This window comes from Rhinolophus hipposideros (genome assembly GCF_964194185.1).
Source record: "Rhinolophus hipposideros genome assembly, chromosome: 5".
Taxonomy (NCBI): Eukaryota; Metazoa; Chordata; class Mammalia; order Chiroptera; family Rhinolophidae; genus Rhinolophus; species Rhinolophus hipposideros.
The window spans coordinates 102,229,155-102,254,998 of NC_138051.1; the positions used below are offsets into that span (position 1 = coordinate 102,229,155).

The 25,844-nt window shown below is 60.4% G+C and overlaps 1 protein-coding gene across 3 annotated transcripts in view; it reads left to right on the forward strand.

Annotated features, from left to right (window-relative positions):
- The window catches only part of MTA1 (metastasis associated 1), a 34,842-nt gene that overhangs the window by 5,361 nt on the left and 3,637 nt on the right, over positions 1 to 25,844 (forward strand). The window contains exons 3-19 of one of the 3 annotated variants that reach the window (XR_013993306.1): positions 7,282 to 7,349; positions 11,090 to 11,183; positions 14,687 to 14,737; positions 14,816 to 14,942; positions 15,009 to 15,072; positions 16,998 to 17,115; positions 19,985 to 20,087; positions 20,350 to 20,449; positions 21,053 to 21,241; positions 22,891 to 22,965; positions 23,168 to 23,226; positions 23,523 to 23,638; positions 23,928 to 24,032; positions 24,125 to 24,314; positions 24,416 to 24,505; positions 25,465 to 25,617; positions 25,761 to 25,796. Coding sequence is in view for 2 of the 3 variants with exons in the window: in XM_081047906.1 (XP_080904032.1) it covers positions 12,834 to 13,239; positions 14,687 to 14,737; positions 14,816 to 14,942; positions 15,009 to 15,072; positions 16,998 to 17,115; positions 19,985 to 20,087; positions 20,350 to 20,449; positions 21,053 to 21,241; positions 22,891 to 22,965; positions 23,168 to 23,226; positions 23,523 to 23,638; positions 23,881 to 24,032; positions 24,125 to 24,314; positions 24,416 to 24,505; positions 25,465 to 25,617; positions 25,761 to 25,796 (2,029 nt within the window). In the remaining variant the exon portion in view is untranslated. Of the gene's footprint in view, positions 1 to 7,281; positions 7,350 to 11,089; positions 11,184 to 12,388; positions 13,240 to 14,686; positions 14,738 to 14,815; positions 14,943 to 15,008; positions 15,073 to 16,997; positions 17,116 to 19,984; positions 20,088 to 20,349; positions 20,450 to 21,052; positions 21,242 to 22,890; positions 22,966 to 23,167; positions 23,227 to 23,522; positions 23,639 to 23,880; positions 24,033 to 24,124; positions 24,315 to 24,415; positions 24,506 to 25,464; positions 25,618 to 25,760; positions 25,797 to 25,844 lie in introns of those variants that run through there. The other 2 variants (XM_081047905.1, XM_081047906.1) reach the window with 2 other exon arrangements.

A 25,844-nucleotide genomic window follows, 5' to 3' on the forward strand; every position in this document is an offset into this window, starting at 1 on the left:
ACAGGCTCGCGCAGGCACCGGCACCCACACAACTGGACATGAGCCTCCGTCTGCGCTCCAGCCCCTCACTGCAGACGAGTGGCCCTCTCCGGGCCTGTCAGTGCCGTAGTTTTCGTATTTTTGTTGACGACTGCCCTGTTTAAAATGGCCCCGAGTGTACACTGAGCTGTCCGCAGTGTCCTGAGCGCAGGAGGCTGGGATGTGCCTCCCGGAGCAAACCCGTGTGGTAGGTGGGCTCCCCTGAGGCCTGAGCCCCGGGGCTGCTGGTCTGAGCTCTGTCCACGACTCAGCCACGTGCACCAAACTAGGAGTCTCGCCTGGAACACACGGCACAGGTCCCGAGCTGGTGGGCTGCTGAGAATGTGTGACCAGGGGCTGGCAGCACCCTCAGCCTGCGTGCCCCAGGAGCAGTGGTTCCTGCTCGCTGATTCCGTGTTTGTGGTAAGTGTAGGCCATACTGCTGTGACTGACAGGACTGGCTATGTGTGTGTCACCTTTAAAGTCAGGTGTATTGAAGTGGACTCTGCACATGTGACTCTCAGTTGTCACAATTCCCTGATGCTGACAGGTGTACATAGTGGTGTGGCACTGCCAACCCTCAGGGCAGCCCACAGACAGTCCCCTCGTCCCCCAGCTCCCGACTACCACTGACCTGTTCCTGCTCCTTTTAGAGAATGTCATAGAAATGCATCCTTTGGAGTCTGGCTCTTTCACTCATCCCTGTGTTCCTGTGCCTGTGGTCCATCCCTTTGCTGGAGAGAATCCACTGTGTGGACCGTCGTTTATTCAGCAGTGGGTGGACATTCGGGCCTGTCCTAGTCCGCTCAGGCTGCTGTAACAAGGCCATGCACTGTGTGGCTTATAAACAAGGGAAGTGTACCTCTCACAGTCTGCAGCTGGAAGACCAAGGTCAAGGGTCCGACAGAGCAGACCTGCTTCCCTTATGTGTACGGGGTCGGGACCCACTCACGGGGGCTCCACCTGCCTCCCGATGCATCTTGTGGAGGTCACAGCGGGCTGGTTGCAGCTGCTGGCGATAGGAGTAAAGCTGCTGTGACGGGAATACCTGTGCTCAGTGTCATTTGCACAGAAGTACCCAGGATTGGGGGCGTTTGTCTGAATTGCCACACACATTTGACTTCATGAGAAGCTGACGTTATTTGCAAAGTGGCTGCCAGCACGTTGCATTCTTCCCGGCACTGCCGAGGGTCCCAGTGCCCCTGCATCCTCCCCAGACCTGGGCTGGTTGGCTTTTTGCTTTTGCACAATGTCTGGTGGGTGTGCCGGGCAGCGTGGCAAGGTTTCACTTTGCACTTCCCTGGTGACAAGTGTTGTGGGGCTCTTGTCGTGTGTTTATTCACCACTCGTGGGTCTTTGGTCAACTGCACAAATCTTTTGCCTGGTTTTTAAAGTTCAGTCATTTGTCTTGTTGGGTTGTGAGAGTTTGTTTTGTTCTCTGGATTTCAGCCCTTCATCAGACGTGGTTTTTTGCAGACTTTTTTTTGTAATGTATGCCTCTTAGTGTCTGTGAAACCTGCCTGACCTAAGGCTACAGAGGTTTTTATCCTGTTTTCTTAAGGAACTTACTAAGTTCATGATCCATTTGAAGTTAATTTTTGTGAGGTAACAGTCAAGACTGGGGGTTTTTGTGTTTTTGTGTGTGTGTGTTTTTCTCATGGAAACGTCCAATTGTCCCATTACCGTTGGTTAAATTCGACTGCTTTCTGCTCGGACTGTCCCTGCTGTCCAGCACGTGCCACGTGTGTGGCTGCCTCTGTCCCTTTGTTCTCTCCCACTGGCCTGTGTGTGTCCCTGTATGTGCACATAGCCAGGCTGCTGTGACTTCGCAGTCAGTTTGCGGTTGGGTTCTGGCAGTCTCCGACTTTGTCCTTTGGAAGCTCTTTAGTCTGTCCCAGTGCCTTGGGTTCCCACATGAAGCTTAGGACTGGCTTGTTGGTTTCTACTGAAAAAGAAAAGGTGGGTTTTGTTTGGGATTGTGTGACGCTGTCGTCTGGATCCATCTGAGGGAGCAGGGGCATCGCTGCCAATATCCAGTGTCCTCATACAGGGTGGGCAAGCCGCGGCCATTGCCTGTCACCGTGACTCGTAAGCAAAGAGAGGTTTTTACATTTTTAAATGGATAACAAAAAAGTCAAAAGAAGAACATGACGACACATGAAAGAGTAACTCATTTATCAGCCAAGCAAGGAAAGCTGTTTACTGATGGTGATATAGCAAGTTTGATTGCAGCCTCCAGAGAAAAGTGTGGATGAGCCGAGCTGAAGGGAGGGGTGTGACCCACATGTGGACACAGGGCAGGTGGCTTGTTTCTCCCTCGTGAGGCAGCAGGCGTCCAGTCCTCCTACTGACAGTCGAGCTGTGTGCATGGACCAAGCACACTGAGCATATCCCCAGAGCAGCTGGAGACGAGTGCAAACTGAAGTGGAATCCACTAAGATGTGATGGCACCCTCAGGTGAAGCTGACTGCGTTTCCATGGTCCCCACGGTTGGTGACACGTGGCCTCTGGGTTTGGGTGTCCACAGAGGAGGTCAGCATCTGAGCCAGTACCTGCCAGGCACCGTACTCAGGCCACTGAGGGCCAGCATAGGATGGAGACGTGGGGAGCAGGCTCACACACAAAGCTCTGCTTCTTGGTGGTGGGGGGGCTGGCGGTTACAGACACATACAGATGATAGTGATAAAATGTGGAGCAGAAGAGGACACATTTATGAAGCTCATTCAAGTGAGAGACACTAAAAGCCTGTTGTCACCCATTGTGAGACATGCCAACGGTATTTTGTGGAAGGCACTTTAGTTTTCCGACCTTGAACTTTATCTGACCCTGTGGACTTAACTATGACCAGTTCTGGGAACTTCTATCAGAAACGGAAGCTGAGCATTGACTCACCCCACCCAGCAGCGGCTGTTAAATCTCACTGCGATTTCTTCCACTCTGGATGGAAATCGAAGTTTTCGGACCGAGAAGGACTAGTCTTCAGGCACCGTTGTTAACCACCCAGTACCTTTGGGAACCCATCTTGCTAAATGCTCCATCATGGTCCTCTACAAATTCTCCTCGATGTTACAGTAGTACCTCGGTTTTCGAACATCTCCGTTGATGAATATTTCGGTTTAGAACGCCATAAACCCGGAAGTAAATGCTTCGGTTTTCGAACATGCCTCAGAAGTTGAACATGTCACACGGCTTCCACTGAGTGCAAGATCCTGAGGCCTAGCTGTCGGCTGTTTTTGAATGTTTCAGAACTTGAACGGTCTTCCGGAACGGATTACATTCGAAAACTGAGGTACCACTGTATGTAAAATAGAGCTTGACGCAAAACTTAGGCTGCGGTAAAGTCCTTTCGGTGGCAAATAACGTTTGAATCACAAGTTGCTTCATGCAACTTCCCTACTGTCAGAAGTACAATAAAATGAGAAGAGATGCTTTCCCACCTGTGCTTGTTGCCATGGGCACTTTTGCTGGCTGACCTGTTGGCCTCAAGGCAGGGCAGAGGGAGTGTCCACTTGCTGCCCAGGGCGGTGGGCCTGCTGGGTCTGTGCTTGGGCACACGACTGCCCTGCCCTGGGCTCCATCGTTCACTGGCAGGACCCGTAGAAATCACCGCAGCCTGCTGTGGTCATGGATTGTTAACAACAGTAACAGAAGCCAAGTGCACGCATCCTCTTGGCCTCTCCCCATGGAGTCCTGGGTGGTGTCTAATTCTCCCACCACTGCGTGTGATGGGACGCAGGAGTGTGCCTCACCAACCTCTGTCCAGTATTTGTCCCAGGCTAGTCACATAGTCGTGGCTGACTGTGTGTCTGGCCTTCGTCACTCGGTCTCCAGCCCCTCAGAGCTCATGCTAACCTCTGGCCCCACCGCAAATCACGTTGTTAGCACACACCGTGGGGCCCACGAGCCCAGGACGCTTAAAGGACTTTGACGTGCCATCGCTGGAGCAGGTCAAGGGCCACACTTTTTGGACTGTGCAGGGTGTGGCCAACTGAGGCCTGCTGCGTTAACCCTTCAGTGCACCGATGCGACATGGAAAATGTCAAGAGAAAAATCTAAGGGTTTGGCAGACCCTTCCAAGCCACATATTTCCTTAATTAAAATCACACGCTGGTAGATATCAGTATCTGACAGAGAGGAAACAGACGAGTACGTCACACACTGACATCTGCGACTGCTTTTGATTTAGACCCTGACCTTGAACCCCCATGGAGCAAATGTCCTCCCCCAAGGCGATCCACTTTCCTCATCTGTAGACCAATGTTATTACAGAAAGTTGTGCTCAACTATTATTGTTTCATTTCTAATTTCACCAGCAGAAGTATGTGGGAACGTGCTGTGTTCGTACCCCCGTACCCCCGTGGGTCAGCCTCTCGTCCTGGAAGGCTGGTGCTGTCTGCCTTCTGCCTGTGCTCTGGCCTGTGACATCTGACGTGTAGTTTTCAGCACAGATTTTCACACACAACTCCACATCGTGAAAGATCTGTAGATCGCTTGTTAAACCGATACATCAGTATTTAACGTTTATTGGTGCTGTCATAAGTAGTACTTTTATATATTATTTTCTTGTTGCACAAGTCTGCTGAACCCTCACCCATTAGTTCCAACTCCTTTATTGAAGGCTCAGAATCTCGACGTAGAAATGACGTCACCTGCACATAGCGCATTTCCAGCCCGTGTGTGCCCCTCACCGCTTTTTCTGTTCGTTGGTGCCAAGCGAGCAGTGCAGCCAGCGGCCTTCCTGTGCCCCTGACCTCGGGGCAGCGGCCAGGGTTCCATTGTTAAGTGTGACACTCACTGTAGGTCTTTCATAGATGCACTTTATCAGGTCGAAGTTCCCCCTTTTTTTTAAAGAAGTTTTTTTAAATTTTTAAAAATATTTATTTATTTTAATTGGGGAGCAGTGCACTTCTTCAGCGCCCCTCAGCTCCAAGTTGTTGTCCTTTAATCTAGTGGAGGGCGCAGCTCAGCTCCAAGTCCAGCCATTGCCCTTCAGTCTTTAGTTGCAGGGGACACAGCCCACCATCCCAGAGCTTGCGCTCCAACCAGCTGAGCCATCCGAGCCATCCAGCTGCCCAGGTCGAAGTTCTCTTTAACCCCTAGTTGGCTTAAGGGTTTTTATCGGGAATACATGTTGCGTGTGGTCAGGTCTTCCTGCCTCTGCGAGCCAGCCATCTGGTTCTTTATTATGCCAACATGATTTTCGATGTTGAAACGGCCTGTGTTCCCGGCTGACCCCTGTGGTGGCCTGTTGTTCTCCGCTTCCCACCTCGCTTTGCTAGTGTTTTGTTGAGAAGCTTTGAGCCTGTGTTCGCGAGAGGAGAGGTGCAGTGTGGGCCTGCGTGCTGCAGTGTGGCTGGGACGCGTCCCCTCCCTCCCCTCTGCTTCCTGGAGAGTTGAGGTGGAACTGGTGTTAAGTCTGCTTTAGATGGTGCGTTAGCCGGTGAAACCCTCTGAGCCTGGAGGGCTTTTCCTTCTTAGCTTTCTTTTTTGGGGTGGTTATGGGAAGGTTTCCGTTTCTTTAATGAGTTAATTTCTTGACCGAGTCCGGGTTACCTGCGCCTGCTGATGTGAGCCTTGGTACGTCATGTCTTTGAAGCAGTTGCTCTGTTTTGTCTGAGTTGTGAGATTTTTTGGCAGGAAGCCGTTTCTCAGCAGCCAGATGTGCTGTCCCCTCATTCCTGCCATTGGTCGTCTGTGTTCCGTCTGTCGGGCCAGGTCCGGTGGGTGTGGCGAGTGCGTCAGCAGTCCACCCCATCTGTGTTCTTCCCACTCGCTGCACGATGCCACGATGCACCTGCACTGAGACGCGCTCCCCTCAGGCGCAAGTACTGTGGGTTTCGTCATGTCACGAGCGTGACCGCTGTGGGACGGCCCAGGCCCCCCACACCCCCTCGCTCTGTGTGCTCACCCTTGCCCGCCCTGGCTGCAGCTGTCGTGCGCATGTGACCCACAGGCCACCCGGGCCGTGCGAGAACTCTGCCACTGGACGGACTCGCGCTGCTCTGTGTGTCCCCCCCCTTGTGGGGGTGCGGGCTTCAGTCCAGTTTGGGGCGTATGTGGGTGACTAGTTCAGCTTCAATTTGTTCTTTATCTAGTTTCTTACTTGAAAGCTTAGATGGTTGATTTGAGACCTTTTTATAAAAATCACTTGATTGAGGTATAATTTACATGGGATTAAATTCAACTTTTTGTGTGGACAGTTCAGTGAATCCTGGCATTTTCACAGGCCACACAGCACGGCCACAATCTCAGCTCAGGACGCCTGCCCCTGAGGCGAAGCTCCGTGGCCCTGCTCTCAGCTGCCTGTAGGTCCCAGGGGAGTGTTCACAGTGTGCACTCACGGGTGTACCCTCAGGCGCGTGTCAGTGGCAGGAGGCGCCTTCACAGGGTCCAGGCAGCTGAGCTGGGACCTCCCGTGTGGAGAGGGCTGGCCCAGTCCATTGGCGTTGGCTGGCCTCACTGCAGTTTGTAGATGAGTGCCAGTTGTGGGCGTTAGGGCCACATGCAGGCTTTGACTGGATTGCAGCCCAGGCGAGCCTGCTGCTCAGCTGTGGACCTGCGCCTCCCTGTGTGCTGCGAGGGGCAGGGGGGCCTTCCTGCTGCAGGTGGGTGGGGACCTGGGCCCAGCTGCTCCTGGAGCCCGCAGCGCTGCTCGTCGGCCGGGTGGCAGGCTGGCAGCTGGGTGGCTTCGTGGCGTCCTAGGCCTTCCCCTGTGAGCCTGTCTGGAATTCCTCTGAGCCATGGCATAGCTCTCCCCTGTGGGGCCTATGGGGAGCAAGAGCACGGGTGGTTTGTGTGGGGGGACATTTGGGGACATAGCGGTGCGGCAACGTCTGGCTCTCGGGGCACTTGATGTGGCCGTGCCTGCCCTGCCTGGGAAGCCCCAGCCTCCGTTTACTGCTGCTGTTTCTGGAGAGAAGGTGTGGGTGCTGGGGACGGTGTAGGGTCCCGTGGTAACTGTCACCATCCCTCTTGCCCACCCCCAGGACGGTCAGAGTCCCTGAGGTGGGAACGGGTGGGGAGGGCTACTGTCCCCTCCTGCCTCGTCTCTGCCTCGCCCAGCAGGGCCTGGGTGCTGGGGACGTCCTCTCCCCCTGGGATGGAGGCCTCCACCTCTCCCCTCCTTGCCTGTACCCAGAGCTGGGGGCGCGAGTGAGTGGAGGGGGTGGGGGCTGCCCTGGGTCCCCGGGGAGGTGGGGCCTTGCCGGCGCGGTGGCCCCGTCCCACGTGTGACACTGTGACCCTGTCTCTGCCCGTTTGCAGACTATGTCTACTTCGAGAATTCTTCCAGCAACCCATACCTGATCCGCAGGATCGAAGAGCTGAACAAGGTAGCGCGTGTGAGAGGGGGTGTGTGTGTGTGTGTGTGTAAGTGTGTGTGCCCGTGTGTGTCTGTGTGTGTGCGTGCGTGTGCCCGTGTGTGTGCGTGTGCAGGACTCCGGCCCTGCCTGGGGGTGGCAGGGTGCTGTCCTTCCTGTGACTCTGCCCAGGAACCCCTGTCACTGATGAGCCCCCAGGCCCCCAGCCTCTGTGGTGTTTGCAGGAACCTGGGGCGTGGGGGCAAACCACCGCTCTGCTCAGACCTTTTGATGGCTTTGTCCCTTGGTCACCTGCTTAGATCTGGCTCCTTGGTGGCCTCATTTGAGGGACATGCTCAGCGGGGCCTGAGCAGAACAAAAGTGTTGAGGGTCTGGGTTGGATGATTCCTGGGACCAACCAAGACCCATGGAAGTGGCGCTCTGCATCGGTCAGAGGGCTCTCGGGGCCTCAGGGTCGCTACTGTCCCTCTACCTCCCTTCCCGCTCGCTTGGGCCACCTCCTCTCATCTCGCTCCACATCTGCAGAGAGTATGTGCCTGTGCCTGTAAACGGCGCCCAGAGCCTGCCAGGCCGTGGGGCAGGGGAGTGGGCTCATGGGTGCCAGCCCTGTGCCTTCTCCCTCCCGACAGGCCTCCGCCTGGGCCCAGAGCCCCTCCCTGTCCTGGGTAGGCAGCCCCCCAAGGGCCCCACTGACCAGAGGCGTGAGCCGCCCTTCCCGTCTCCTGCTGGCCCCCGGTTGGAGGTGGTCCAGGCGGTGCTGGGGGTGCTGGGGGGCGGACGTGTTCCCTCCTCCCAACATATCCCTGGCCCTGCAGCTACTCCTCCCCTGGACCCCGCCCTCCCTTCCAGAGCAGGCCCCCTCCCATAAGACCCCATTGTCATTCGTGCCATTGAGGGGAGGACCTGGCTGTGCCTCCACGTGACAGCATAGCTTTGGGGTCTTGGGACCAGGCAGGAGTGGGAAGGTCGCGGTGCCCTCCAGGGGTCACACTTAGCCACAGCTGAACCCTGACCCACCGTGCTCGCCAGCCTCTTACTGCAGCACCTGCCACCACCAGTGGGAGGAGGAGCCATCGCCTGAGCTGGTCAGGCCAATTGCAGTGACCTGGCCGCTCCCAGAAGGCCGAGGGTTGGGTCTGGAGGTGGCAGGGTCAGGCCAGTGGCCAGGATGCCTTGTGAGGCCACTGCTTTGGAACTGGTGCCCTGCTCAATGTGGCTGAGCCCCGGGCCAGCGGGGAAAGTGGTGACGGTCCTTAGCTGCATGGGTGCGAGTGGTCACCCCTTGTGTGTGTCGGCATGCGGTGGGGCGCCCCCTCTGTGGAGCCCAGCCCCTCAGGGACAGGGAGGACACCTCCTGGTGGGAGTCACTCAGGGGAGGCCTTGAACGAGAAAACTGATGAAGACAAACCAAGAAGAGCTGATGCTAGAGCAGTGCAAACAAACCACGCGTGTCCTCGGAGCGACAGGGCGGGGCTCGCGCGAGGAGGAGCCCTGGCGTGGCAATGGGGATGGAGTGCAGGGCTCGCTGATGAGGTCGAAGCCCCCAGAAATGGCCAGAGTGCAGGGACCGGGCGAGAGGAGGCTCGCTCCAGGTGCTGGGCATTGTTAGTGAGAACGACGAACAAGATGGCAAGCAGACCGGGCAGACGTGGCCGAGGACCGTGGCGTCCCTGTGCTCATCATCCCCAAACCACGTCCCAAGGGAAGCGGGAGCCCACCGTGGGGACAGCTGGGAGCTCCTGAGCGTCCTCGTGGCATCAGCGCGTCAGGACCAGGGCCACCTGAAGACGCAGCAGCCAGGTGTTACTGGGGGGTCTGGGTGGAAACAGGAGTCTGACGAGTGAGGGCACATTGGCGTCCAGGGACCAGGAGCAGGGCCACCGCATTCCCTGCCCTTCTCTGTCAATTGGAAACGATTCAATTAAGAAAAGCTGTCACACACCTGCTTCGCTTGGGGTCCCGTTCCTGAGCCCTGTCCTCAGGCACTGGCTGGCCACCCAGCAGAGCCTCCCCACGCCACAGGGCTCTGGGCTTTTGTGAACTTTCAAAGGAATCGTTGAGTTTCCTCCGTAGAACTTAGATGGGACACATGTTGTGTTTACGTTGTGGCCATGGAAAATCTTCATATGCTGGAGAAAACTACTGTTTTGGAGGCAAGGTGGGGTCTGAGCTGTGAGAACGGGCAGGTGGAAGGCCGTGGGGCCGTGGGGGGATGAAGCGGGGTGCTGGGGGGGCCGTGGGCCGTCAGAAGACAGGCTGTCGGAAGTCTGCTCAGGTTAGAACGTACGGCATGCGAGTCTCCGAGGTATCCTGCCAAAGGATAAAGGCAGCAGACACGGGCTCTGGACCCAGGGGGGCTTCTCCCTACCCAAGGTGTCTGGGCTTGGTTATGGGGGGCCTGGGACCCCACTCAGCCTGCTCCTAGCACTGCCCTTGCTGTAGTTGTCCCAGCTTTCTGCCTGCGGTTCTTTGGGACTCTTATGGGGAGGGGCCCAAGCAGAAAGGGGACATAGATTGGGGTCCTGAGGGCTGAGCACAGAGGGACATGGGGGCCTCCTGGGTCCTGCCCGGCTGGCACACAGGCCACACTGTCAGAACAGACCAGGGCGCAGCCTGGGCCAGAGGGGACACGAAGGGCACAATGTGGGGGTCACCACAGAACCATGAGGCCCTCAGTGTGTACAGTCTGTGACAGCACACGCTGCCAGAATGGGGCTGACACTGGCCAGAGGGTCCCACTCGGATCGATGCTACAGGCTGTGTCCTGGGTGACGTGTGCCGTGCTGTCACCCCCGCAGCGTTCACAGTTGTCAAGAACGTCCCTGTCATCGAGCACAGCAGGTAGTCTCTGGCCAGGTTTTCAGGAGGCACTTTTGGTCTGGGGTTTGTGGTTGAAGCACACTGCAACACCTCTGCTTGCCGAAGACACTGGCGGGTGTGACAGCATCTGACAGTGTTTGTGACGCAGCAGAGCTGGCCACGCTGTGGCTTACACTCATGGATGTGGAAAACTCCTGACATTCTTGAAAGATTCCTGGCCTAAAGGAATTAAGTAACAAAAAGTTAAATACTTTCTTTAAAGGTAATTTTGTTTGCTGTCACAAATGCTGGAACACAAAGTTCTTCCAGGGTGAGAACTGTGATGTGACCCTTGCTTTATTATTAAAACTTCGTGAGCTCCTGTTGTTGGGAAAAGACACGTTCTTTCTGCACGGTCGTTGGCCCAGCCACCTGCCGAGCATGCATGCTGCCCCCTCCCCATGTTTGTGGAGCTCTGCGAGTCCTTGAGCCTGTCCCCACTATGCGGCAGTGGCCCTCACAGGTGTCATGATGAGGGCAGCATTTTGCTCTAGTGCTGGGGGAGGACATTGCAGGCCCTAGCTGGGCTGCCTCTCGGGTCCCGAGTGACACAGGTCGGCGGCCACCTGTCCTCCATCAGCCACCTCTGGGAGCCGCAAAGGCAGTGGCTGGTCAGGCTTGAGGCGGAGCAGCTTTGGCCGAACTCTGGTCACAGCTGACCTTCCCAGGGGCCAGGCGTCGACTGGGTTGTGGCCTCAAGCACACAAAGCTGCAGGGAGGGGCTGGGGAGCCCTGTCCCCGATGGAGGTGGTGGCATGGGGCCTGCTGGGGAAGGGGCCGAGGGGGCAGGCCTGGGGGTTCGGGTCAGTGAGTGTCCGCCAGCCGAGGTGCTGTGCCCCGTAGCTCGGGAACCCTGGGGCGGCCCCTTTGGTGACGTGCCCTTGCTGTTGCAGACGGCCAACGGGAATGTGGAGGCCAAGGTGGTGTGCTTCTACCGCAGGCGGGACATCTCCAGCGCCCTCATCGCCCTGGCCGACAAGCATGCCAGTGAGTCTCGCCCGCTGGGCGGCCCCGCCTTCCCTGCCCCTCCCCAGCCCAGGAGGCCGGCCTCAGAGGCCACCTGCACCGCCTGCTCCCCCCTCCCCACCCCTACTGCACCTGTGGCCCAGGGTCGGGGTGCCTGGCCCAGGTGTGCTTGTCTCCGCAGGGGGTCGGGGCTCATCTGCCTCAGGGGTTTCCTAATGCGATCGATTTTGAGACTTCAGGTCAGCTGGACCGTTTTCTGGGTGTTGCAGGGAGGGTGGGGCTGTGGGTCGCTGGTCCTGCTGACTCTCGCTCCTGTGCTTTGCCGAGAGGTTTCCACCGTGGCCCCAACAATGCTGAGCCACTGAAGCCCCATGTTCACAGTTCACACCCAACACTAAGGCACTGCCTGGAGGCTCGCTCGCCACCCATTTGTCATACAGCCAGCCTTCCTGTGACCCGGTGACCATGGACTGCGGGCTGGCCCACAGCTGCCCGTGTCCCAGGTGTACTGTTAGGCCACCTCCACACAGCCTGCCGAGGAGGTGGGAGGTGTCAGGGAGTCGCCCATGCGGGTGACATCTCCCAGTGGGCATGGCATGCAGCTGTCCCTGGTTCCCAGACGCTTGACCCAAGGGCTGCCATGGGCGTTCTTGCTGGTGGCCATCCGGCCTGCCGTCACTTTGTCGTGAGTTCCGTAAGGTGGCACCTGCTCTCCTTGTCACTGGGCGGGCACAGTGACAGCGGAGACCTTGTTCCTGGCAGCCGGGGTGGAATGAAGCCCTGAGCAGTGCCCGTAGTCAGCACAGCTGGGCTGGCCCCCAGGGCAGGCCCCTGCGCCCCACAGGGCGGACGAGCTCTCAGCTGGGCCCTTGCACCATGCAAGGTTGCAGGAGTGGCTGTGGGCCTAGGCTCAGTGTGGTTTTATACCCTTTAGTTTTCTCTGGCTGTTGTGTGCTTTGCGGTGTCCCCGTGTGGCTCCGTGTCCAGTGGCAAGTGACAAAGCTGAGCTTGGTGGGGGAAGCATTAGAGGTGGGACACAGTGGCTGCTTGGCTTCTGACCCTAAAGCCTGTGCCCACCACCCTGCTGTGGCCTCCCGGTGGCAAGCACAAGAGTGGGGGTCTCGGGTCCATGAGCTCTGTGACCCCGAGGAGTGTTTGTGTGGTTGCTAGCCTGGCAGGTGTCAGCAGGCTGGGGCCTGCTTCAGGCCGTCAGGACACTAGTGAGGTCTCCAGGAGTGGACTGGCTGCTGTGTGGCCCAGGGCAGCCAGCTCACTGTGGGCTCGGGGGTGTTGCTGACCAAGGATCTCCTCACCTGTGCGCACTTCCTGACCCACAGCAATCACAGTCCCCCTAGTTACGTGGTGACACACTGTGGCTCAGAGGATGGCCAGTGGCCAGAGGCTCCGGGAGGGAGCTGGGGGGGGGTTTCCAGAAGGGCCGTGTTGGAGCTGGTGGGTCTGGCAGAGGGCAGTTTCCCAGCCCAGGCCGTGGCCCTGAGGTGCCTGCAGAGGCCTCGGGAGGCCTGTCTACAGGGGCTCCTGTGTGCCTTAGGTCCCACGCTGGGGGTAGAAAGAGCTTCAGGAAGCCCGCCCCTCAGGCAGCTCCCGTCTGCGTCCCCGGAGGACCCCAGCCTCCTGCTGGTGCTGAGTTGCAGCGGGTCTGCAGGAGCCATGTTCCACCGTCTGGTGTGCTCCCCGGGAGCTGCTGTGCCCAGTGTCGTGGGCGGTGTGCGGACACTCTGGGCCCGGAATTCTGGCAGCAGGGATGGAGGCCCAGGGGAGCCCACTGCACAGTCAGGTCCGCCTCTCGGGTGTCTTCTGGGCCGGGGAGCCCGAAGGACAGGCCCCTGGGCCACCCCACACCACTGGAGCCTTCCTCAGGTCTCCGAGGCCACCATCCGCTTGGCCCTGGCCCCTTGTGGGGGCACAAGCACAGCTTCCTCAGGCCACAGTGGCTGTGGCCACAGCTCCCTGCCACCCCTCCCCCACAGAGCCGTCCTCCTGAGAACAAGACCTTGCCCGGGAAAACCTCAGGCACACGTGACAGGCCCTCCCTGGAGCCCCCAGAGTCAGTGGGGTATGTGAGCTTGTGAAGGGAGCACGCAGCTTGCCTGTACCTCTAGGGTGAGGTCCCAGCTCTGAGCCCAGGGTCAGGGCCCACCAGTGTCGGAGGACGGGGTCTCCTCCGTGCCACGAGCCACCTGCCCTGTGTTAACCACCTGGATTTCTGGGGGCGCAGGTGCTGCAGGGCCCAAGGGCAGTCTTGGAGTGCCGGTGGCAAGGGGCAGGGGTCTGCAGGGGAGCTCCTGGGGGCCGGAGGCCAGCCTGACCCAAGCCCCGGCCGTTCCCGAGGCCATAAGCGTGACCCTGGGAGTCCCCTTTTCGGCGCCCGTGCTCACCAGTGCTGACGGTGCCCTGGCAGGGTGCAGGTCCGGGAGCCACTGTGGGCTCGTGTCGGGCTGCGTCTGTGGGATCTAAGGAGGCCCTGCCCACAGGACCGTCGCCAGGGATCACCTCTGGCCCCAGTTCCTGTTCTGCTGCTTGGACCAGCACTGCTGTCACAGGACAGGCATTTCGATGCTGGTGACTTCCCCAGGCGGGGTTGCTCATGGGGTCCCTGGGAGTGGACAGCGAGATGAGGGAGCTGGCAGTGTGAACACAGCCTGGAGCAGACCCAGAGCCGCCTTCCCCTGGCACCCCTGCCCTCAGTCTCCGCTGAGAGTGTCTGGGGGCTCCTGCCCAGGGGTTCCAGGACTCCCTGCAGCCACCACAGGGAGGCAGCAGAGGACCACAGGCCCCAGCGTCTCCTGGCTGAGGGAGGAGGGGCCTGGGTGGGAAGTGGCCGGGCAGGTCTTAGGCGCCAGCTCTGGGTGGTCCAGGGGAGGCCCGGGGTGGGCGGTGCCGCTGGGAACCCTGCTGTGTACCCCCACCTTTGAGTCTGGGGCAGAGGACAGGGATTTAGCTGTCTGGTGGCTCCCCTGGACTCTGCCCAGAACCGAGCTCTGATGCCCCTGCCCTGTTGTCCCTGCCTGCTACCCTGAACCACCCCAGACCTCCACGGTGCCTTCAGGGCACCCCACCCCCAGGCTGTGTGCTGGGGTCCCCATCGTGGAAGCTTCCCTGCCCCCACTCCCCGATACCCATGAGTTTCAGCTCCCTCGGGCAGCACTGTCCCAGCCCGGACTGTGTGGCCCCCGGGTCCACGTCAGGGCAGGAAGCATGCCAACGGGACTTGGGGACCCTCCTCCCCTCCCCCCTTGTATCCTTGTGTCTGGGGAGACGCTGGCTGCCTCCAGCCTGGGGGTGGGGCGGGCAGTGTGCCGTGTGCCTGGAGGGAGACTGGCCAAGGGTCATGCGGATGCTGTTGGAGCCCTGGGCGGGCGGGCGCTGGGGCGGGCGGCAAGGTGGGCGGGCTGGGATGCCCGGTGGTCTTTGCCTATGTCTACCCTGCACGGCGTGCCTTCTGGCAGGCAGCAAGTGGCAGCTGTGTCACTAACCTGCGTCTGGGCCCATCTGTCCTCTAGCCCTGTCAGTCTGCTACAAAACCGGACCGGGCGCCGACAACGGTGAGGAAGGTAAGAGCACCCATGCAGGGCTGCTGGGGGGCAGGCGGTTGCTGGGAGGGTCCCGCTGACGGTACCCATGTCCTTCAGGGGAGATGGAGGAGGAGATGGAGAACCCTGAGATGGTCGACCTGCCTGAGAAGCTCAAGCACCAGCTGCGGCACCGGGAGCTGTTTCTCTCGCGACAGCTGGAGTCACTGCCAGCCACCCACATCAGGTAGCTGGCCGCTGGGTGGGTGCGGGAGGGTAGCCTGCCTGCCCTGACGGCCATTTTCTCTTGCAGAGGGAAGTGCAGCGTCACTCTGCTCAATGAGACCGAGTCACTCAAGTCCTACCTGGAGCGGGAGGTGAGGCCGCAGTGAGGGGCATCCTGGGTGGGGCGAGGGGGCTCGGCTCACGCTGTGCCCTGTGACCAGGCGCTGTGCAGCGCTGAGCACACCACTGGGCCACCGCCGCCCGTTTCTTTGGGGCCGTGCAGCCACCTGTGTTGGCCCAGAACCATGTTGGCCGAGCAACGAGAAGGATCCCTTAAGTTTATGAAATCGGAAACGTCAGTGCAGCCATGGGCTTGGGACCATGGGCCCAACTTTGTCCCTTAGACAAGACCCATTGTGGGGTGCCACCCCCACCCTGAGTTGTGACACCAGCAGTGTCTCTAGACAGCGCACGTGCCCTTGGGGAGCAACAGTCAGTGCACAGATGGCATGTTCTGAGGCCAGTTGGGGTCAGAGGCAGCGGAGGCAATTTAGTGACTTAGAGGGACTACGAGTGAGGGAGCCCCTGGGCTTGGGTGAGGACCTCTCTGGCTCTGAGGGACTTCCCTGAGCCACTCTGCCCACTCTGCCTGCAGCCACCCCACACACGCCGTCGTCTGAGGGGACATGGGGCTTCACACACAAGTGTGTCACCTGAGGGGGGGGCCCCACACACGTGTCACCCCCTGAGGGGGGAAATTGGGGGCCCCACACACGTGTCACCCCCTGAGGGGGGAAATTGGGGGCCCCACACACGTGTCACCCCCTGAGGGGGTGCTTCACACAGCGTCATCGCCTGCAGGGGGCACCCTACGTGTGTCATCGCCTGCGTGGTGGGCACCACTTGTCATCGGCCACCCTCTCCTCCCCGATAGCCTGGCTGCTGCAGTGGGACGCGGTGGGTGGGGAACAGCAGACAGCGTCCAGGGAGTTGGCGCCCAGGCCCTGACTCACAGTCAGGGGTTTGGGAGGCCGCCAGGAGGACCGTGCCTGGAGTGAGTCCTGAGGAGCAGGCAGGGCTCAGGAGACATCACGTGCCTGGCACGTTTGGAGAAGGTGGCTTGGGTCCCATGTGGGGAGGGCTGTGTGTGACCACCTTCTCCCACTGGGCGGGCGGGAGCGGGGCAGTGGGACCCCCAGGAATGTTTCCACTGAGAGTGGGTAGTACTCTCTGCAGTTGAGAAAAACCCTTTAATGACAGAGCCACACAGGAAGTGATGCAGAGAGACGTTTGTGAGCCAAAAGGCAGTGGTAACATGGTCTAACTGGCAAGCGCGTGTGTCGTGTTGTGTGTGCGGGGAGGTGGCTTTAAGTGGCGTGGAGGCACCTGTGTGTGTCTCCAGGTGTGGGTGCCTCGGTGTCCTCTGCCTGTCCCCTCTCATCTGTTTCAGAAGCGTGTCATTCTTACACTGTAGGAAAACACATGCCCTGAGACCCTGGTCTGCTCAGGGTCTCCCCCGTCTGCTCAGCTGGGCGAGGGTCAGTGTGGCGCCATCCCTCAGGCCAGGCAGGCCGTCCTCGCACACGCACCAGAGGATAGCTTAGCACAGACCCTCAGCCCTGAGGGACACAGGCACCGCCTTGGGGCCTCTTTAGGGGAGCAGAGTGGGCAGAGTGAGCGGTGGCTGATGGGGCAGGTGGACAGTGGGCTGGGGGCTCGCATTGGGAATCGCAGGCCAGACCGCGGGGGCCGGCGGGTGCGGTGAAGAGGCTGAGTTGTGGCGCGGTGGGGTGAGCGGCAGCTCGGGCACCCAGTCCAGAACATTCTGTGACTCGCACTTGTGTGCGTCTCCTGTGGCAACAACACGAAAACTGCCATCTTCCCACAGACGTGCCCAGAATCTGTCAGGTTCATTCCCACACGTCTCAGGACTTGCTGCTGTTAAACTTTTATAAGCTCAGGTTTTAAGCTGCTGCTGTTGATAGAAACGCAGTCACCGCAGTGCCCTTGCTAGCCGCCATGTCTGTTTTCTCCCACTCAAGTTGGGTGGCCGCGTGACATCGGCGCTGTTTTCCAGGACTTCTTCTTCTACTCGCTGGTCTACGACCCACAGCAGAAGACGCTGCTGGCGGACAAAGGGGAGATCCGTGTGGGGAACCGCTACCAGGCGGACGTGACTGACCTACTACAGGAAGGTAGGCTTGGCAGGGCGGCCTGAGCCACGGGAGGGGGCCTGCGCCACCCCGCACGTGCACATTTCACAGTTGTTTTCGTAACTTTTTTAAAACTCGTTTTGTCTCTAAAAAACTCATTTGAATGGATCTGCCCATTTCGCCGACTTCTGCTATGGGTGGCGCAGCCCCAGCAGAGCGGGTGGTTGGGCTGACCCCATAGGCACGACCGCAGTCACCAGAGAGGCCGCGCATCTTGTCTCAGCCGGGTGCCGGGCGCGCAGCTCTGGGATGTGAAGCCACTTTCCGTGTGACAGTCTGACAGCTGTGACCAGAGCGCTCTGTGGGCCTCCCTTTGGTGGCACATGAAACAGTGCTGCGTCTCAGGCTGTGCTCTGTCGGGTCACTGGAACGTGCTGGCTGCACTCGGGCGGGCTGCGTCCGTCCCAGACGCACTGGGCAGGCGCTCTGGCTGGCGGGGGCCCTTAATGGCCTGGTGCTTGTGAAGGCAGCCGCCCGCAGTGGGGACCTGCCCTCTTTGTTGCCCTGTTCCTAAAGACCCTGCCACCACCGCTTGCTTACTGTCACCTTGACCCCCGTCATCCCTGGCTGTGTCGTCGTTTTCTGGTAGAACTGGGGTAGCTGCAAGCTGGGAAGGAGGGCTGTCGCTGAACCTCTCAGGGGGCAGCCTGCAGTGACTTCCGCACCCCTGCTCTCGGAGCTTCTGTGCAGCTGGCCCTGGCCTTGGTCTGTGTCCCCTGGTGTGTGCGCTCACCTCTGCTGGGTGGGCAGGCCCCGCAGCACGTGCGGACACAGGGCTGTCCTCTTGGGCCCCAGGCTCCAGCGGGCCGGGGTCCTGACTTTCCTGTCCTCCATCTGCCTGGGGCAATCTCAGGGACGGCTTGCGCTGCTGACCCTTGTGGAGGGGGTGTGGCCGTGGCTCTTGTTCCCTCGGTTGGCGCTCCCTGCTTTCCTTCCCCTCCCTCTGCGGCCCACTGGTCTCCTTCTACGGTGTGACATGTCACCTTTGTCGGGTCCTGCCTTGTGCACGTCAGTTTACACACGCCTGTCACTTACTTGCACCATGTGCATGCTTCCCCTCGTTGGCTTTGTTGTCTGATTTTCTGGGGTCCTGCCCATCTGGTCAGATGTAAGGAGGAGGCTGTGTGGTGACAGCACAGTCCTTCCGTCTGTCTGTCACATGCGTCTGTCTGTGTCCTGTGTACAGCCCTCCCGTGAATGGGCAACCCCAGGCACTGGGCACCCCAGGGGTCCCTGGGGAGTCTGGACGTGGCACCACCCCCACGATGCCCAGCCTCTGGCGGGTGCCAGTCCCGCCTTCCCAGCCTGCCTAGGGACGGCCACATCCAGCCGGAAACAGGAGAACCCACGTGAGGACCAGAGGAGGATGCCGTGGCCCGAATGTTAGGGCCTAACTTTCTGAGCAGTCACTTGGGTGCTGGGTGGAGAATGTGCCTCAGCCCCTCTGAGCAGCCACTCAGACCCTGGGCCTGTGGGTCCCAGGAGGTGGGGCCTCGGCACTGCAGGCTGCGGCCGGGAGGAGCAGCCCTGATGAAACCTGGGCCGCTGGAGCAGCGTGGGGATGGACCAGCACTCCACGTCAAGTATCCCCACGCCTCCTGGAGCCCATGACCCTTGCAGTGAATGAAGTCACCACCTGCCTTTGATGCATTTGGGATTTTGAAGTGATGGTCCGTGAGAGCCAAGGGCAAGTCAGCTGGGTGTGGGGGACAGGTGACAGGTGGGGACGCAGGCCGGCCGCCAGCGTCCTTGGTGCCCACCTGGCCCCAGGGGAGGGGTCTCAGGGTAGAGTCCCCACTAGGAAGGAGCCCACCCATGACACTGGGAAAACCCCACAGCTGGCTCAGACACCGACCTCCAGGCACTGCGAGCAGTGTGCGCCCTTCGACCTTTGCCCGGGTGTGTCATGCACAGAGCTTTCCTACCAGGCCCTGGGGCCTCACATTCCCTGTGATGGGGTCACGTTTCCTTGGCGACTTTGCACTCGAGCCCCGACCCTCCCCAGGCTCCCCAGGGTGTGCTGACACTGTGAGGGTCCCCGGCCTCAGTCTGGAGGCTCATCGCTGCCCAATCAGGGTGCTGAGCGGCTTGTGGGTGGGCCCTGGCAGAGCCCTGCACCTGTGCTCTTCGCGAGTTGAGGTCACTTCATCACAGGCAGGCTAGCCTGCTGGTTCTGAAGCCTTTGGCAGCTCCCAGGACAGAATCCCCAAACAGTCACCGCCCACTGAGCCCCTGCTCTGCTGTCTGTGTGGGGGTTTCTTCCTGGAAAGAAAGATGGACTGAGGTGGGGCCCTTTTTGGCACCATGAGAGGCCCTTGGGTGGCAGGTGCCGTGTCTGGACCATCCTGCGTCCTGGTGGTGATGGGGCTGCTGGAGGCTGCAGGGCCTAAAAATGAGAAGCCTCATTAAACCAAGACAAGCCTGTCTCGGGGGCTGGGGTGCCCTCCTCGGGGTGCCACCCTCCTCTTAGTGTCACCTGTCTTCCAGCTACTCCACCCAAGACCAGGTGGTCGCTCCAGCCCCACTGTGCGCTTTTTCCAGATGTGAAAACCCATGGTGTGCGTGTGCCCCACAGTGTGTGTTTGTGCGCATGCACCTGTGTCTGTATGTGTGTACACACCTGTGCTTGTGTATGTGTGTGCACACGTGCCACACCCACTTCTGGGCTCACTCGGCCCTCCCCTGCACCCCCAGCACCGGCAGGAGGGTGTGTGGCTCCTGACAGCGGCCCATCGTCCCCCATGGAGCTCTTGAAGCAGGGAGACCCTTGGCTCCGACAGGCCTGGCCGGCAGCTGCGGGGTCTCTTTGCAGACTCTGTTGGTCTCACGGTGCCGCGTTTCTTCCTTGCAGGTGAAGAGGATGGCCGCGACCAGTCCAAACTGGAGACCAAGGTGTGGGAGGCGCACAACCCGCTCATAGACAAGCAGATTGACCAGTTTCTGGTGGTGGCCCGGTGAGCTCGGGGGGCTGGGGCTTCGCCTGGCGTGCTTGTCTCTCCTTGGCCCTGCAGAGGGCGCTGAGGATGTGGGGGCCTTGGCCTCCGTCCTGCGGGGATCCTGCAGTGGGAGCAGTTTTGTAACTTCAGGCCCAGGGGCCACACTCCTGGGACCGCCCCGGCCGGCTGTGTCCTTGTGCGCCTCTTCGGGTCCAGGTGTGGTCCTGCCGCCCCTCCTGTTTGGCTAGCCTCAGTAATCAGCGTGTGGCGTCCTCCCCAGGTCTGTTGGCACCTTTGCTCGGGCCCTGGACTGCAGCAGCTCCGTCCGGCAGCCCAGCCTGCACATGAGTGCTGCGGCTGCCTCCAGGGACATCACCCTGGTGAGTGGCTGGGGCGGGACGGCCAAGGCCTGGGCATCCACCCTAGGGACCCCATTCAGTGCTGGTGGGCCTGTTGCTAAGAGGCCGCTGGCCTCAGGCCCTGTCCTCTCTGCCCTGCTCCTTCGCACTCTCCTTTTCCCCGAAGGACAGTTTCACCTTCCAGCAGACAGCTCACAGCCCAGGGCAGTGTCTCCCTGGGGTCACTGCACTAGCCAGGGGAGGAAGACAGTAGGAAGGGATAGGTCGGTCACATACCACCTGCAGGCTCCACATAAGGGACGCAGCCTCAGGGCTGAGCTCACCCCCACCTGGCTTCCTGGGTCCTCTGTGGAGGGGCTCTCCCCGCCAGGGTCACCCCGGGAGCAAACCTGTCTGCATTTCTGCTCTCAGCAGGCCGTCCTCTCTGAGCTCTCCCAGGGCCCGTCACTCCCCGTGCCCCTAGCTGATCCTGGGACTGGCCTTGTCGCCTCCTAGGTGGGAGTGGGGGGGAGGGACAAGTCCCATCTGGGGCTCCCCTGTGTCCTTGTGACGGCCCAGACAGGGCCCGGGTTGGGGCATGGCCCGTGCAGGGAGGCCTGAGTGACCCCGCGTGTGCTTCTGCAGTTCCACGCCATGGACACGCTGCACAAGAGTGTGTATGACGTCGCCAAGGCCATCTCAGCCCTGGTGCCACAGGGCGGGCCTGTGCTCTGCCGGGACGAGATGGAGGAGTGGTCAGCCTCGGAGGCCAGCCTGTTCGAGGAGGCCCTAGAGAAGTACGGGAAAGATTTCACGGACATTCAGCAAGACTTTGTGAGTCCCCCCGCCCCCAAGGCCCCTTCTCGGTGAGCGGTTTTCTGGGGGACCCGGGGGGGCAAGGGCTGAGAGCTACCTCTGCTGCAACCTGCTGCCAGGGTGAGGGTCAGTGCCAGATGTCACCGGGGTCGTCACCGACTATTACAATCATGTGCTCGTTGGAGTTGATTTGGTTTTATTTGTTGTTTTGAACCAGCTGAGCGTTACCTTGGGGTGACCTCATTTTGTATCCTTTGAAAGTGACCATCCAGGAGCCCATGGGAATTACAGTGCAGGCAGGGAGCCTTCCCTGCTTTACGTCTCCCTGAAACTCATCTGGAAGGGGAGTGGCCTTGCCACCACTGTGGGCTGATGGGTCACTCAGAAAGGCATGTGTCTGGGCTGGCCCGGTGGCTCAGGCGGTTAGAACTCCATGCTCCTAGCTCCGAAGGCTGCCGGTTCGATTCCCACATGGGCCAGTGGGCTCTCAACCACAAGGTTGCCAGTTCAACACAAGTCCCGCAAGGAATGGTGGGCTGCGCCCCCTGCAACTAAGATTGAACACGGCACCTTGAGCTGAGCTGCCTCCCGGATGGCTCAGTTGGTTGGAGCGCGTCCTCTCAACCACAAGGTTGCCGGTTTCGACTCCCACAAGGGATGGTGGGCTGTGCCCCCTGCAACTAGCAACGGCAACTGGACCTGGAGCTGAGCTGCGCCCTCCACAGCTAAGACTGAAAGGACAACAACTTGAAGATGAATGGCACCCTCCACAAATAAGATTGAAGGGACAACAACTTGACTTGGAAAAAGGCCTGGAAGTACACACTGTTCCCCAATAAAGTCCTGTTCCCCTTCCCCAATAAAATCTTTAAAAAAAAAAAAAAAAAGAAAAGGAAAAAAAGAAAGGCATGTGGCCACCAGAAGGTTGTGGGTGAGTATGAGCAGAGGCGTGAGGCAGACATGTCTAGAACTCGCTAGTAATCTGAGCTGAGTGAGCAGGGTCTTCTCAGAGTGAGAACAGCACCAGAAGCAGGTGGCTAGACTTGCACAGAGGCTGCAGGGCTGTGATAAGAGAGAATTTAAGGGGCAAGTGCTGCCCACCGCCCTGGCGTCACCCTCCGACTCCAAGGGACAAGGAGCTGCAGGTGCTGGGAGACACGGGGCAGTTGGACCCCAATCTTGGAGACCCCCACCTCATTCTCCTTGTGACAGATCAAGTGGGCGCAATGCAGCCAGCATAGACAAGCCCGAGCCCCTGGCTGTGCGTCTCCCGTGTGGCACGGGGGTTGGTCCCGTAGGTACTGCAGTGAGCCCAGAGCAGCAGGGCCGCAGGCAAGAAGGTGACCACGCTGAGCGAAACTCTAGCCCTTAGGATGTCAGAGACCGCGCCTGAGCCATGCATGAGTGGGCGCTGCAGGGTGTGGGTGGAGCTGGAGAACATTCAGGCCAAGACACTGCACACTTACTAGCCTTGGGGTGTCAGCGTGGAGCCCCAGGGCTGTGAGCACCGCCGGGTGCCAAGGTCCAGGTGCTGGCGAGAGCGGCACACCTCAGGCTAGAGGAGTGTTTTAAGAGATGACGTGTCCGCTTCGGGACGCGCCCTCCTGGCGGGGTGATGGCGGGCTGTCCTGCTGTGCCCCCGCCTGATGCGCCCTTCTGTCACCCAGCTGCCCTGGAAGTCGCTCACCAGCATCATCGAGTACTACTATATGTGGAAGACCACCGACAGATACGTGCAGCAGGTGGGCTCCCTGGGCCGGGCGGGGCATGGCACAGGCAGGGTTGGGCGTCCCGGGCAGCGCTGCTGTGTGTGGCAGACCCTGTGTGACTTTCAGGGTGACTTCTCACAAGGCAGACGGGCGGGGGGACACTGGAGCTCCCTGCTCCACAGGCAGCCCCTCCCGGCCGACTGCTGGCCTCTCTGATCCTGTTTTGTGTTTTAAGAAACGCTTGAAAGCAGCAGAAGCGGAGAGCAAGTTAAAGCAAGTTTATATTCCCAACTAGTAAGTGTTCGTCCTGCTGTCCCCTCCATCCCTGGGGCCCGGGGTGGGGATGGCTTGGGGCTTGGCCCTGCTTGGCTTCTCAAGCAGCACGAGCCTCATCTTGACCTGCCTGCCTGGTTCAGCTCAGCTGTCCTGAGCACCAGCAGGCTGCCTGAGGGTGTAGACAAGGGCTCCAGCCTCCACGGGAGCCTCTTCCAGGACTCGAGGGGGCAAGAGGAGCCCTGCTTTCCCTGGAGATGTGCACCACCGGCTGGCGGTTGTGCCCGTGACGCCCTTCCTCTCTCCCTTACCTTAAGTAACAAGCCAAACCCGAACCAGATCAGCGTCAACAACGTCAAGGCGGGTGTGGTGAATGGCGCGGGGGCGCCAGGCCAGAGCCCTGGGGCCGGCCGGGCCTGTGAGAGCTGTTACAGTAAGTACCTGCTGCCCGGGGCCCGCCCCAGCCCGCAGCGGTGGGCGCCCTGCCCCATCCTGGGACCCAGCCTGGAGGGCGGGGGCCGCATGCCACCCGGGAGGCCCTCTTGGGGGACACCGGGTGCCCGGGCCGGGGTGGGCGGCTCGGCGGGCGGATGGGCGGGCAACAGCTGTGTAATGCTCTCTGCCGTCACTGGTTCTGCTCAGGAATCCGTCTATCTCCAACTTTGTTGTCCGTAGCCACCCAGTCTTACCAGTGGTATTCTTGGGGTCCCCCTAACATGCAGTGTCGTCTCTGCGCATCTTGTTGGACATATTGGAAGAAATATGGTGGCTTGAAAATGCCAACCCGGTTAGATGGAGAGAGGCCAGGACCAAACCGCAGTAACATGGTAAGTGGGCACCCTCCCCGCCCCTGCGCGTGGCCTCCCAGCCCGGCCCGCGGTCATGGCGCTGTGTCGGGGCGGCGCGCCCCCTTCCGCAGAGCCCCCACGGCATCCCAGCCCGGAGTAGCGGGAGCCCCAAGTTTGCCATGAAGACGCGACAGGCCTTCTACCTGCACACCACCAAGCTCACGCGGATTGCCCGGCGCCTGTGCCGAGAGATTCTGCGCCCGTGGCATGCCGCCAGGCACCCCTACATGCCCATCAACAGCGCCGCCATCAAAGCCGAATGTGAGTGTGCACCTGCCCGACGAGGCGCTCTGTCCCCTGGGAGGGAGGGGCGAGCGGGCCTGGGCCTCTCGTGTGTGCCCCTCACTGTGCACGGCCCGCAGGCACGGCCCGGCTGCCCGAAGCCTCGCAGAGCCCGCTGGTGCTGAAGCAGGCCGTGCGGAAACCCCTGGAAGCTGTGCTCCGGTACCTCGGTGAGCCTGCCCCACCCCAGCACGTTCCCGCAATGCCTGCCTGTGCCTCCGCCCCCCAAGGGTCCAGCCTTCCTGGCATCCTGAGTGGGCCCCTCGAGTCTCTGCGGTGCCCCGGGGCCAGGGTCAGGGTTGTTCAGCCACTCCTGTGATGCCTCTGAGCCAGGAGGGGCGTCTTGTGACGGCGCCTGCAGGACGTGTCTCCCAGAGGGCAGGCCCACACTGGGTGGGATATGTGTGCTCTGGCCAGAAGCCGCACGTAGAGGACCTTTGCGGCTTGAGGACCCTGAGCACCTCAGCTGGGGCCCCACGGGCAGCTTTGCCTGCCACCCGGCCAGCCACAGGCGGGCTATGGCAGGGCTCGCCGCCTTGCTGGGCTCAGGGTGGGCTCATGAGTCAGTCCCTCCAGCGTGGAGGTGACTCTTTCCGTGAAGGACATTCCAGAACTATGAGCTAAGTGTGCTCCACTCAGACACAAGTGGCTTTGTTATCACTTGCTATCTGTGCTCTTGGTCTGGAGGCTAGCCTTGCCCCAGCCTGTTGGAGGAGGTGGCCCATGGCTCTTGAGAGCCACCAAGGGTGTGTCCTCGCCTGGCCCGCTGGGCTGTTAATTCATCATCTGGCCAGTGGCCATCCAGCCATCTGCCATCAGCTGTGGTGGCCCAGACATGGAGGCCTCTGTTGGGCCTGCTTGTTTGTGGGCCTTCGTCTGGAGCCTGTAAATGGCTGGCAGTCGCCCAGTGATCCGGCCAAGTGACCCGGGCAGAGGAGCCAAGGGGCCCAGCCCCACCAGGCTGTCCCCTGCCCCAAGGACACCCTGAGGAGTGGGATTGGCCTGGACGCTGGGTGCAGGCGGTTGGCACTCTCCCTGATGGGCACTGGTCTCCATGGATCCTGGGCAGAGGTCATGGGGCCTTTCTGTGCTTCACCCACGAAACGCCTGCCTGTGTTGCTCCCGACAGAGACCCATCCCCGCCCCCCCAAGCCTGACCCTGTGAAGAGTGCGTCTGGCGTGCTCAGCAGCCTGACCCCCGCCAAGTCGGCCCCTGTCATCAATAACGGCTCGCCCACCATCCTGGGCAAGAGGAGCTATGAGCAACATAACGGGGTGGATGGTGAGTCCAGTGGGGCGGCCGGCGGGGCCTCACAGCTGGGCCGGCACAGCCGGTGGCCCCAGGGCCCTGGCCCCTTGTCCCCACACCTGCGCCCGCTGACCGTGTTCTCTCTCCCTCTCTCTCCTGTCGTCGGGCGCTGCCAGGCAACATGAAGAAGCGCCTCTTGATGCCCAGTAGGGGTAAGGCCGGGGATGGCCGCTGAGCGGTGCAGTGCTGTGTGTGCTGTG